Genomic DNA, 14,494 nt, shown 5'->3' with positions numbered 1-14,494 from the left:
GTGGCAGTATTTATCTATGGTGTACTAGAAAAGAGTCATGTGCATCCTCAAACCTCAGTGTGCACCTACTGTACTGTGTGTGTGTCTGTGTGTGTGTGGAGCAGCTTTTGCTTGTCCGGTTCTGCACCATACCAATGCAGCGCGACACTGCCGAGCTGGAAAGTCCCTTCTCTTCTTACTTTCTCTTTCTGTGCAGTGTTGTGCATTCAGTGACTCATCTGGCACGCCTCTCTACCCCCAAAATATGCAGCTTCTGTCGACTATTTTAAGCAGCTGTCACATAAACACATTTGATATTATTCAAAAGATTTGCCACACTGCCTGTCATATGTCTAGAACTGGACTGTCTGTCATGACTTCATTGGCTTTTAGGCACCAGGGACACTTTGACAGAGCAAGTGGATGTTGATGACACTTATGAGTTAATCAAACCTTTGTCCTTCACTTCCACCAGGCCTTATAGAATACTTCAAATCAGGTTGTATCTGTTCCAAAGGGCCAGCTATCCCGCTCATATTATATTATATTAAATATATTCAGTGTTAAAATAAGTTTCCAGTCATGTAAACTTATTGCTTATCACAACAGCGATGTGAAAATACTCTAAGGGGTCACATGGTTTAATCTTAAGTTATTGTGTTTTATAAACTCAGTGTATTTTCTTTGTCAAACATTAGACTAGAGAGTATCTCTCGTAGTGGAGTAGACGTATAAAGCCGCATAAAATGGAAAATACTCAAATAAAGTACAAGTGCATCAAGTATAGTAGAGTAAATGTATGTATCTACTTTCCACCACTGCAAACAGACGTCCCTTAAATAGATGTGCAACACAACCACAACAATATTAGATTAAGCCTATTGTATATGTCGTATTGTAGTTCCTGTCCCTGAAACACGTTAGCTGGTTGGTACAATCCAACACAGAGGAACTGAAGTGCAAATGAAAGAGAAGTCATTTTAGCAAGATAAAGAGTCACAGGACAGATTGGCTTCACTGTCACATAATACTTGCTTCTCTTCTCCTCTTGAAACCAAAACTAATAAAAAGGAACTGATGCGGCGTAAAGCACAACAGAAATGACACCGATGTAGCTTCTTTCCCACCTCACCTCATTTCATTTGACAGGTGAGTGAGAATAGAATAGGAGAGTCAGAAACATGGTGAAACACAATGCTGCAAAAAGCATTTTAAAAATACATGTGCAAATAAAGTATACTTCAGATAAGTCATAATACTATTCTGGATATAATGAGGTAAAAGTAAGCACTGCAGTCCTCTTCACTGAGCAGGGAGCTGTTCTTTAACAGGCAGGTAAAGCTGTCTTTTTGTGAATCCCCTAACTTCCCCTGGAGAGTCGGGATACTGCAACATTTACTGCAGTTAATGATGAAGAAAAAACATCCAATCAAACACACAGCACATGATCAGTTATGGAAAGTCCCGGTTCATGAACAAAGGTAATACTAAAACACTGATCTGGTGTCTGTTGTTGACTTCGGAGAGCAAAATGTAGACAATAGAAACTGATCCTTGGTCAGCTTGGGAAAAAAAAACAAACACAGCCCTGCCCTGTGCTGAATCCTTTAAGGCAGAGCAACAGCGCCTCGGCTGGTTGTATTTGCCACTTTTATCATCAGACACGTGATTTCCCGGAAAGTGCCTGCCTGGTAGATTGCACAAATTACGTTATCCTCAGAAGTCTCAGCAAAAGGCTGAATCATTGCTGGTGACTGCCATCTAGTGAAAGCAACAAAACAGCACCGCAAATGTAACAAAAACAGCCCTAACACATAAACCACTTCGGGTTGAGAAGTGGTTACCATACAGCAGTACTGTTATGTGGTATTCTCAGTTCTCTGAACAGTGTCGGTTCTGTGTTGTGTGCATATTAGATCCACAGAAAACCACAAGCGTGTAAGTGCAGAGAGGTGAAAGGGACATCTGAAGCCACAGAGCCACATGAATGTTCTATTCCCCTGTTTGAAGAATTCATACTGAAGGTTGTTTTAGATTGCACCAGTAACCAGAGATACTATGTAAGATGTGTATATTTGAACAGAAGGTTGACACTGCTTCATCGACTAGAAATGGAGGACATTCTATCAGCTGAATTTCAGTCACAGGGCCGTCTCTCTCACCACCACACTGTCTTATAAAAAGCTCATTTAATAGTGATTCAGGGATTTGAACACCAGGCCAGTCAGATCCTCAGGGTGTCAGCAGGAGGGTGAAGTCATGTGATGAAGAACAGTAGAGCCTCAGCACCCCTAGTGCTTCTCTCAGGCATTTTCACTGTGCAACCAGACAACCAACCAGACAACCAACCACACAACCATGTGATTTCCCTTCACTCCTCAGTCTGGTGAACTGACATCTGTCAGCTGGCTTCCATATGTCTCCTACCGGAATAACAGAGCTTGAGTGCCCCCAAGTGGGATAAAATAAAAAATGAATGACTTGCATGAAATGTATTGAAAGATAAGATGAGACAAGATAACACAAGATATCATAACATGAAATAATGTCACATAAGATATATCCAAGTAGTGCTTGAGAACAATCGGTATATAAACCTCATGTAATACCAACACATATGCCATCACAAGCACATTTGTGGAAAGGAAAGTATTGTTCAAATTCTAGCTCAGGTCCCAAAGCATCCAGAGACACCATGAGGTTGATGCTCACATGTCAAAGTGTCCATGGATGGACGAGACACTGAATCCTGGTGTGTGTGTGTGTGTGTGTGTGTGTGTGTGTGTGTGTGTGTGCACGTGTGTGTGTGTGTGTGTCTCAAGAGACACACTGTAAAGCACTTTGGCTAAAACTGCTACATAAAAGCAGTCCACATTGTGCATAAATGCATCTAATGATGCATCAGACAAGTAGATTTCATCTACCGTAATAAATATGATCAATTTAATGTGTTGGCGCACACAGACATGTGTTGGCGCACACAGACACTACATGTGTGTTATTGTTTCCTACAACTTTAAAGCTACTTCTGTCATGAGGTAGTGTAGTTAGTGAACCCAAACGCACGCACACAGCAGGTTTACTCCAGCCAAGACTTCATTGAACTTGTGCAGGAGGAGTCAAAGAATGAACAAACTACAAACAAAGACCAACTGTCCAGCAAATTAAAGTCACTCCTATAATCTCCACCGGAGTCGGGACGGAAGCTCAACCGAGGCCGGGACAGGTAACCTCCGGAGTCGGGAGGGAAACTCGACCGCACTCAAAACTGAAGGAAACCGAAAACAAACCGGTAACGATCTTCACTGACTCGGTGTTCAGACTTACGTCGCCAGACTGGTAACCGGACGGACTGACGACGCGCCGGAGGACAGCTGGGGCATTTAAGTCCGTCGGCGCTGATCACTGGAATTCCCCACAGCTGAGCCTGGGGTGAGGGCCGTGGTTGGAGACGGAACTCGGGGGTGGAAACTATAGGCTGACACAAAAACAAAACATAAGCACATGGCCTTCAAACAACAACACTGACAGGGGGAAACAGAGGAGCACACACGAGGTCAGACCGAGATCCTAACAACTTCAGGTTTCAACCACTGAACAGAAAAGTTTCTCTTTTTTTCTCGCTAAGTAGCTTTGAGGTTGTTAAAATGCTTTTATTCCCCACTGTTTGACAGAATCACACATGTATTCTGTATCAGCTCTTTATCACACTAACTTTAAAAGCAATGGTATTGTGGCTGCACCGTTGCACCAAACGGAAATGTAACTTGTTGTATAATGAGGAGGACTGCCTTCAGACAGTCACAGTCTTCAGTGAGCGCAGTTCACACATGGAACAGTGACACATTCAGCCATTTAAACTCATTTAACATTATGGTAAAAAGACAAGTGTGTGTGTGACCATACTATGTAAATAACCCCAACTGTGCTTTGTTTTATGTTTTATGTATTGTAGTCTTTGTTTTAAAGTATTTCACGTGTTTTATGAAATGTGTTTTGATAAATGTACAATATTGCTGTTCCTGTCTTAATGTGTTTCATGTGCATGCAGCTGTCATTACACCAGCATAGGGACCGCAGTTGAAAATTAGCCACGGTGGCTAAACTTGCACATTTACACAAATGTCTATAAATTGTCCGTGCAACTTTAAACTGTATTATTAAATACATAAATAAATACATGTATTCTGCATCATTTTATTCACATTTTTACAAATCTCAGTTTGTATCTTTGGAACCGTTGGGATCTCCACTAGAATATCAAATACAGTTCTGTGGATTTGAACAGAGATTGGCTGCTTCACATGTGTTTGCATTGACTGGCAGTTCAAGAAGGTTTAGAAGATTAAGGGGGGAAATTGGGGGTTCAAGAGTAAAAAAAAAAGCAATGTCAGCTATTTGATGTGGCATTGGTTTTGAGTCAGTGTTGTGACGACCCTCCTCCTCCCATACACTAGGCGTCCCTGTTGTGTGTGTGTGTGTGTGTGTGTGTGTGTGTGTGTGTGATGATCTGTTACAGGTGCTGATTCGAGGGTCGGCAGCTGGATGAGTCACACCTGAGCTGTTGTGGTTCTGCCTTAAAAGCCTTCTTCATTCAGCAGCCTGGGGCTGGAAGGAAGAGCCTTGTTGTCACTGTGTAACACTGTTGCTGCCTGCGGTTGTGGCCGTGTGTAAATCATGACCTTTAATGAAAGTATAGAGCTCTTGGCAGACTTTTAGTGTTAGTGTGTTTGCATTTAATGACGCCAGTACAGTAGAGTAGAGGTACAGTAGCTGGTGGTGTGTGCAGACTCCACCAGAAACTACAGGCTGGTATGTAAGAGAAAACTCAACTGCATTGGACCAAAACATCCACACAACATAGAAGTAACACGACCACTACAAGGCAGGACTACACCAGGAACTAGTGGCATTCTCATGAAAGGATTATTTGAGGGCTCTGGAGAGAGAGGCATGTAGAATCGGACTCATTACTCCCATGTGAGATGGGCCCTAATCACTTGGAAATCAAGTAACCCCCAAGACTGACATGTTACAGTTAAAAGAGCACAGACATAAACAGTAGCCTTTTAGGCAGCTGGCTGATTGTCAAAACAAAGTAAAATGATATGATTTACAGTCTCAGGAAAACTGAATATTGCAGAGCGTCAAATTCACTTTTTTATGTTCAGTTAGTATTTCCTGTTCAACCTGATGGGATTTCTTTACTTATTTGTACAATTTTCAAAGTATTTTTTCATCCAATATCTATAAAGAACTGAGGGCCATGTGGAGTCACGCTGTTTGTTTTATGTTAAATCAAGAGAAACCACGGCTCGAACGAGAACCCTATATTTGACCAAAATAGCGTATGCCAACGTTAACCAGAACATTTAGAGGACAGGTTCATTTCTTTCAGTCAGGTTCCCATATAAACAGTGTTTGCTTACTGTAATTATTCCCTCTGTTCATATTGGCCATCCATCATGTAAGTGATGCAGGACAAAATCCACAGTTACAAATGTATCCCAAAGTTGTAATGTTAACTTAAGCCACCTGAACTATTGCTCACCTTATAGGCATCAAAATGTGTAGTTTGTTACAATTGTTACACAGTCAAATTATCAAATGTAACTTTCATTTCACAAAAACAGAAAATAAAAATATTTTTTTTCTCCCGTTTATCGTGCCATCAATCATTAGCTACCCCCCTCTAGCTACAATATAATTGAATGTAGATTTGAATGAACGGCCACTTAATGTAAGACAGTTAGAGGTGCATATGTGACGAACACAGCATAACAGTGTGATGTTGTATACAGTATGTGATGAATAAGATGTAATATTTCAGACCCGAGGAAGACTAGCTGGTACCATTGGCATCAGGTGCATAGGGGTCCTTTTAAATAGATAAATAAATAGATGAATAAATAGATGGATGGGTGAATAAATAAATAAGCGTCAACTGTCTGACTTATTCAAGTCAAGTATATCTTCCAAAGCTACACTCTTTTTAAGATACAATATTATGTTTTCACAGTGTTCGTTGAGTTGTAGATCCACTTGGGTCTCAGCAAAAGTTTTCAAAAGCACCGTCGCTTGTACATATCCTGTCGTGCTATGGTGTCATGTTGCTGCCTTGGTTAGCAAATCTAGCGTAGCTCCAAACACCTCAGTCACAAATAAAGCACATTCTTAGACATAAAATATGCAACGCTTCTCCGACGCTGTCAGACAGAAATACCGTTCGCACAAATCCTTTTCCTGGTCAAGCAAAACGCTAAAAATGTCATGTCAATGTCATAACTTCTTACATATCTTTCAACTTGAACTCTCACTACTAACTTCTGCTAGCTGCTTCAGCTTCACAACAGTCACTGACCAATCACGGCTCACATTAATGCTGAGCTGCACGTTAATTGTAGGCCACCTAGACAGCTCTGACATGTCAAAGAATACGCCCAACATGTCAAACTAAAGATCTGATTGGTTGAACACTATGACAATCAACAATATCATCTCCATTCACTTAAACTGCAAAGGCTTCCTAGCAGGCCTCGGGCCTCTCTTCTCGAGACACAGAGGTGAAATCTGATTGGATAAAAGCTCTACTTAAAACAAGCTGCACTGGAAGCAGCGCTGCAGGCTGGAAGCAGAGCAACTGAGGAAGACAGTAGCTGTGCAATGAGAAAATAAGATAATGGGAAATCAAATAATTAGAATACATGTGGTGTATTAATGAAAAATTATTAAATTATGAAATAGCTATAACTGTGATTCTGTTTAGGCCAGCGACGGTGCACCACTGTGTAATGGCCACTTGGTGATAGATAATAACCTGTTGAACGAATGAAACATTAATTTCAAAAGAGCACTGCATGAACACTGATCGTGATCGTTAGAGTCTTTCAGAATAAAAGATACAGGGCCTTCTCAGCTGCTGCACCACCCCTCTGGAACGCCCTCCCCATCCACATCCGTGAGGCTCCCTCCCTATCATCATTCAAACAAGCCCTCAAAACCCACCTCTTCAAACTCGCCTTCACCTGCTCACCCATGCACCCTACCCTCCACTACATGACCCATTCGGCACAGCTGCTCCAGTTTTCTTTTTTTACCAAAATGTTCTGTTTGTTTGTTTTGTTTGCTCCTCTTTCTTTCTTTTTCTTTTTTCTTTTTTGTTAGTGTGTTCTGTTTGTCTCTGCCCTATGTAAAGCGTCTTTGGGTACTTAGAAAAGCGCGATATAAAATGAAAGTATTATTATTGTTATTATTATACTGCGGTATCATCAAACTATGGATTATTCATTCTATGGGTTACTGCGCTGATGCACACAAAGTAACATTACATTTTCTTACTGTTAATAACTTGAAGTAGCTGGAAACAAACTACACATGGAATTTAATGTCAAACATCGATTTGTTTCTTATCAATTTCAGCTGAGTGACCACCAGATGGCGACATAACACAACATACTCCAGGTTACAACCTCAAAGCTAACCTGGAGTTTGGCACACCAGAAAGTAGAGGAGCCTGGTACGTGACTGGATATTAGATCTTACACAAATGGCTTCTGCTGAAAATGGAAATAGTGTTTTTTTTTGTATTCTCATAGGAACATATGAGACAGTCGGTACAATATACCTCTAATCTGTACCAGCTGGCCAGATGTTCTTTCCTCAGGCTAATACTAATTAGGACTAATCTCCAATCACGCGATCATCTCTAATTAAAAGCACTCTTGATTCCAGGACAAGGTCTGTGATCATCTTTTTTTCTCTGAAGCAGTATTTGACACTGTCGCTAAATCCTGATCCAGTCATGAGCTATGACCGCATGGTCGGTGCGCCTTCCTCGTATTTTGTCATATTGACATCCATCCCAAGAAAGATGGTACTGACTCTGACTTGTAATTTATACTTTATTTTATGTGATTAATGGCTGTACACAACTCCATATTCTCAAACCATCAAACACCAACATATCAAATGTAAAATATACTCCTAAAAGTGGACAATTGCACAAGAGATTTGTTATAGTTACATATGAGAGCTTTATTATTATTAAGGATCTGCTCTATTTGAGTCATGAAATGAATGTAGCGGCTTTCCTCAGATAAAGCAGTACTGCATGTTTCTGTTGAGTTACGAAAATATGAGATATGAAATACGATAAGGAAGTCAAGTATTCAACACTAGAGTCTCCTCTTCAGTATCATCTCTCCTTCGCTCGGGTATCTTTCCAACAACTGCCGGAATGAATGAACCAGTCGGGGGGGGGGGGGGGGGGGGGGGGAGCCAGTATTTCACACCTGAGCTCGGCTGTCTCTCTCTCTCTCTCACACACACACGCGCACGCACACACACACACGGATCTCTCTCTATTCTTACTCTTATTCTTACCTTCTATTCTTCCACTGTCCCTCTTTCTTTTCTTCTATTGTGGATATTGTTGGCATATATTGGTATAAACGTCAAGCAGTATTTCCCCCAAAAACAGTAAACAACAACATCACACCCTTCTAACTGCTCACTACAAAGGCTCAAAGACATATGCTCCAAGAGAGATTACACGTATAGGATTAGGAAGCATGATAATCTGGTTGCCAGTGATCATCTTTGTTCAGCACTTCCTGTCTTGTAGCTGTTTGCTCGGTGTTGTTGCCTAAATGCAATCCCATTACAAATGGGTTTGTTTCTCTAACTTTTCTGTTTTAAAGATTTGCTCTCTTCATCAAGTGAACCTTCTGGAGGAGAAAGTCCACCTCCATTCAGATGGAAGTCATTCACTTCAGAGTTCCTGCTCCATTTTTTCAGAGCTAGATAATGAAGTGTCCCTACTCCTTTACGACTCATTTTCCACGCCTGCATAATTAAGCAGCTGTTGTTTTCCTACACTGGGACGCTACCTTCTTGGAACCATGCTGCATGAGCTTTGCTTTTCAAATTCATCTCTGATCTTTATCTCTAGTTGCCTGAAGAAAAGGTTCGAAATAAAGCCGGGCAGTAAAAAGGTGATGCTTTAAATGTAAAATGTATTTTCTTGTACAGATCTAGCACAACCATGTTATCAATCCATACTAACAATAGACAACTTTAACTGAAAATATATTCACCTCATTTTTTTGCTTCATAATATCTGTGATCATTAATGAGGGAGTTTCTTGTTTTTCTTTTTTATTTCATTGTGTTTTCTCAGTCACTATCCGCTGTTTGTAGTCGTACTACTATCTTTTTTTAAGCTGTATCAAATATTTGACTGTCACTGAGATAGTGTGGGTACTTGGTATTGTCCTTGGATTTTTAATTACATATGTTTTACATTATGATGTAATGTGAACTTGTGTAGAACACAGAAAGAGACATTTCTACCTTGGTGGTGCCTAATCAAGGAGGAAACCATCGCCATTTCCTCCGGGACCGAGTTCGTGCAAGGCGTACACTATAAAACGCAGATCGGCAGAGATCTTTTCCAGACGTGGTTTGTGTGCGAGTAATTGCAGAATTGCGGCAGTGTATGGTTGATTGCGTGCAGCGCAATGTCTCAGGGAGACATCTATTACTACTGAATTTTATTTCTTACACTGTTTCTTTAATTGTTTTTAAATCTCCTTTTCTTTTGCCTTATTATTTTGATGCTTTTAATGGTTTTATGTGAAGCACTTTGAATTACCTTGTTGTTGAAATGCGCTATACAAATAAACTTGCCTTGCCTAATGGGGATCCAAATAAATTCATAAATAAACCCACTGTTGCAGATTTTTGGCTTTTTATGGCACATAATTGCTCGTCCCTGATTCATAGCGATACAGGAAATGGTCAATGTTCTGCAAATACAAACCCAAGCAGGCAGCAATGTCCACTTTGTGGAAGGAAGCAATGAGTGTGTTACTAAAACACAAACACCAGTATGTGAGGGGTGCCCTGTTGTCTTTATATTGTTAGTGTTGTCACATTATATCAGCAATGTAACGTTGTATATTTACATTTTGAAATGCGTACCGGTAATGACAACTGTGATATTTAAAAATGAAATACTGATATCATGTTACAGTGATAATACACATAATAAAATTAAGTAAATAATCCAGCTCCTTTTAAATCACGCTTTTACAGTTATTAACCATAAAGTTAAAGATGAATTTGACTGATGCATTCTTAGTTTATCGCAATATCGCAATAATATCATTATAGTGAATTATTTTAGCCACAAAAATCAGGTAGTGGAAATCTGATATTGTGTATAACCTATTAATACTACATTAATACTGCCCTCGCTTGGTACAAGTAGGGCCGCTAATATATAACAAATACAGTCATTGGATAAGTCAATAAAACCAATGGCAAACATCACAGGTGTGTTTTTGAAAACAGGCTTTGTAAAGCAAACAATACCACACTGAGATGCAAATGAAAATAGGTGGGAATGGAAAGATCAGCACGCTGTGGCCAAATACTGTGATTCCATGTACAGAGATAATGTGAGTATACTGTTGTTGACATAGTGAGTGTGTGTGAGCGACACGCTCAGAATGGAGAATTCTTCATAGAGAATGTGACGTTCAGGAGATGACAGCGCAGCAACGCTGCTCAATAGCACTCCTTCGATGCACAGTGCTCTTCTGTATCAGACAACTGCTGCTTGCATCTGTTGACAAAGAGACTGTTGTTGCTAAGGAAGGCTTGTGAGAGGAAGTGAATGGACTAGATTTACAGAATGGGACCAGCCATATGCAAACAGCACAAAAGCAATCTGTGATCCTGGAGCTTGGCTGTCAGCGCTGCACCAGTTTGCAGTATGGATCTGCAAAACTGTGGCAACTATGACTCAGGATAGAGGAGTGGTGAAGGAGAGAGCTTCCTTGGCAACCATTTCTGGACCGATTGTCATCATGTGACAGGCTGATGCAGCCACGCGCTGAAAAAACAGAGACAGGGGGAGAGAGAGAGAGAGAGAGAGAGAGAGAGAGAGAGAGAGAGAGAGAGAGAGAGAGAGAGAGCACACACTGATGAGTCAGAGCAGGCTGATTCTGATGTAATCACCAACCCCTCCCTTCCTCCCTTCCCCTGCCTACATGGCTGTTCCTGGATATTCAGGTCAGAGCCTGTTTCCCCACAAAACACAGACACATAGAACCTGTAACACAGCATGTTGTGCTTTTGGTCTAGTTTCACATCAGTGAATGATCAGCAGTGGTAGGCTGACCCATTCGTTTTGATTTTGTGGGAATCGTTTTATGGGTTTTGGGAACAGTCACAATACATAGGGGATTTTTGGTTTAGTTTTTTTTTTTTTACAGATTTTAGAAATACAGAAAATAGAAAAAAAACTAATATATCTCAATGCCCAGATAGAAGATCGTCAACTGTAAAATTAATAATTGTCAGGTATCATCAGAAATACATTTAGCCATATTACTGTATTCCCATATATTGTTCATCTATACACACAGAGTTTAAATGTGTGTAGATGTTTGTGTTATATACAGAACTGGCAGTATGGCTGAAACCAACCCTGGACATATATTAAGACAACCAAACAAAAAAACATCCTGATAGCAGTACAGCCTGGCATGACAAATACATAATCACAATTAAATCATGTTCAACATTCTTCGAAAAAAACAAGGGCAATTCAGTTTACAACTAACTAACTGGTTCTCAGTTCCCTGACAGGTAGATAGATAATGATCGTATATCTAATTATCATCTGCTAAAAAGTAGATTTCATTCAAAAGCATGCAGCACACAAACTACGTGTTCATCTTCTTCTTCCTGCTTTAATTTGGAAACCAACACTCGTCAGTTCTGCGGCCGGATCCCACCTCCTTTCCAGGGAGCACTGAAATGCGGGATCTACGCATTTTAGTGTTAAGAAAAACTGCTCTTAGATCAGCCTTCAGCATTCCCAGTGCATCGTTGGCGATGTGTCTTCATGGTAGGGACGCATGCGCAATGCTTTGTGTTGCAACACAACTGAGCTCGACAGCAATCGTAACCTGGAGAAAACAGACATTACGAACCATTTTTGAAACAAACTGAGAAACTGCACACGCGATGTAAAGGATTACTGCGAACACACATGGATTACAGCAGAGGAAGTTTATAAAACAGCACAATAAGTAATACTTAAATCGTTTTCGTCACGTGGTCAAGGAAGACCAATCGGAGCCAACCAAATCCAGTGGAAAGTATGCTCTTTGTTCGGATATTTTGCCAACTTTATGCCCAAACCTGCGCCTTATGCTTTGCCAAAAGCACCGGATGTGTATCTGGATGCACGTTTCGCGACAAAGGAGACTCAATGGATACGTTTATTTGGGTTTTGGCGGAATGCCACGTGTCGAAGTTTTGATAAACAGTGCGCTCAGTCTGATCTCATCACATGACTCCCCTCCCCCACCCAGCGCAGGGAATGGGGAAGAAGGCGGACATGTTTGAGGGAAATGTGCTGCTTAAAAGGTATCGAGGTGGAAGACAAGAAGAATATTTGAAGAACGGTTTCGCATTGTTGTGGGATTTACCAGTCAACATTTGTATTCATGTTAAATTTAAGGTTTTTATCTCATATCTTATGAATTATTTATTTATTTGCCTTTTGGATCATTTAAATGTCGTTTTGAACTGTATACTACGTTGTTTAAAAGCGCGAAGTTTAAAAAAAACTTTAGTAGTAATCAATGTTGTAAGGATCTAGTGTTACCATCTATCGTTTATTAGAGTGACATTGTGGGGAATTTGTAACCTTGGTGTGGGGGATGGGCGCATGTGGTTAGGTAACCATTTTGTATGGTTGTTGGATTTCTAGATAGTGTCGGTCGCTTTTAAAATAGTATAAGTATTATGAATATTTACTACTCACTACGACTGTAATTCTAGTTAGTAGTTTTGGTTTATTCTCATAAATGTTCGAAGGCTAAGTATAGTATTTACATTTTTAAACATAAGATACATTTTCGTTTCGATTTCCGAATACTTTTAATTAACTTGTTTTCCGTGCGAGTGTCTTATTTAACGTTAGTTAAGCTGGGCAAAAGCAGTATTTACTCTGATGCAGTCTGAGGTCAGTGAGGAAAACTGCTGTGTCATTCAGTGGATGATTGTTTGGCGTTCTCATGACCTCGATATTTTTTTCGCTGAAGTAAATGGTCTCCAGACTTATCGTTTTACACACGCAGTTACAATTGAATTGGACTTTACCCTTGTACGTTACTGGTGTGGTGTTTGTGAGCCATGGAGGCCTGGATTGGCTTTGTGCTCTCAAATGGTGGCATTTTTTATGCTGCAGACGAACGCTACTTAATTAATTTGTTTGTACGCTAAATATGTAGCGTTTTATAAGTTTTGCTTTAGTTTTTACCTGGCATATTGTTCATATTTCTACAAATATACTCTGTCAGTGCACTTGAAGATGGTGGCTGTGAGCTTCTTCTGAAATGCGGACATGCTGGTAAGCAAGGGAGCTTGTGGGGTGAGGCTCTCGAGGGTTACACGTGATCCGGTGAAAGAACCAATGGGCTTCTTGATATTTACCCTGGAAGCCCGCGTTAAAACATTATTGACCAATCCCCGCCGTCGCTTTGCACACGTTGACGTAATGTAATATTATAAGGAAGGGGGGTCGACTCGGTGCCCTCGCGTTTTGTGCAGGATTAAATGGAGGAACCAGTTACAGACACATATCTGTAATGCTGAATAGGCTGGGCCAATAGTATTTTGCAATTTCCTTGACCGACAGCAAAAACACGCGAAGAGGTTGGCCCAAAAGATTGTCAGTGAAGTTTCTGTATCGAGGGGTGTGGTGACTTTTACGGACATGTTAAACAGCGAATAGAAGCTCTGGGGGTGTGGACAGTCTGAAGTAGTCTATCCAATAGGACTAACGCTCGGTCTATAAAGCCGAGGGTATAGTCGCATCGTCGCCATTTCAACGAAGCAGATTAAAGGAGTTCACCGTGGCGGGGAGCGGAAAGCGGACGAACAGAGACGGATCCAGGTCTGAGTCTAGCTATAAACAGAATCCGGATCCATCCTGATGGATATGGCTGTTAACCCTCTCCTTGACAGGTATCTACTGGTAAAATCGACTCTCATCTTTCCCTCAGTGGGAATATTGTAAATATTTCTCATGAGTTTTATTCAACATATCGGTGTTGGCAGCCTGTGTTTGCTGTAATACGAGTGGGAGAAGGAAATGGACAGTGAATGTGCCACAGGGAGAAGTCTATCGCGGCGTTAAAATGAGTAGCAACGAAATTCATGTTGAGGAAATGAAATGTGGTTTGGGTCTGTAACGAGCTGCGACTGTTGTTCGCACTACGCCGGCGCCATCTTCGGAGTGCCTTTGCCGCTGGCCGCTCTCTCCCGCTGCCTGGCAGTTAGCATTGCTAGCATTAGCGTCACGGATACAAGCGTTTCCCCGATATAACAGTAGCTTGACCGGCGCTTCTCGTCTGTATGGTGGTAATGTAACTTTCGCTCTGAGTTAATATTCGTGACATAAGGTATGCCAACAGCACAGTTACATTTTAGTAAC

At 40.9% G+C, this 14,494-nt stretch overlaps 1 protein-coding gene across 3 annotated transcripts in view; it reads left to right on the top strand.

Moving 5' to 3' along the window:
* The first annotated feature begins 11,926 nt into the window (after positions 1–11,926).
* brd2a (bromodomain containing 2a) overlaps positions 11,927–14,494 on the top strand; it is an 11,986-nt gene continuing 9,418 nt past the window's right edge. For 2 of the 3 annotated variants that reach the window (XM_079288451.1, XM_079288450.1), the window contains exon 1: positions 11,927–14,025. In XM_079288451.1, coding sequence (XP_079144577.1) covers positions 13,994–14,025 — 32 coding nt within the window. In that variant the 5' untranslated portion in view covers positions 11,927–13,993. The remainder of the gene's footprint in view (positions 14,026–14,494) is intronic. The other variant, XM_079288452.1, reaches the window with a different exon arrangement.

The sequence above is a fragment of the Melanostigma gelatinosum genome (assembly GCF_949748355.1).
Source record: "Melanostigma gelatinosum genome assembly, chromosome: 17".
In the NCBI taxonomy this organism is placed as follows: domain Eukaryota; kingdom Metazoa; phylum Chordata; class Actinopteri; order Perciformes; family Zoarcidae; genus Melanostigma; species Melanostigma gelatinosum.
This window is presented reverse-complemented; position numbering and strand designations above follow the sequence as displayed.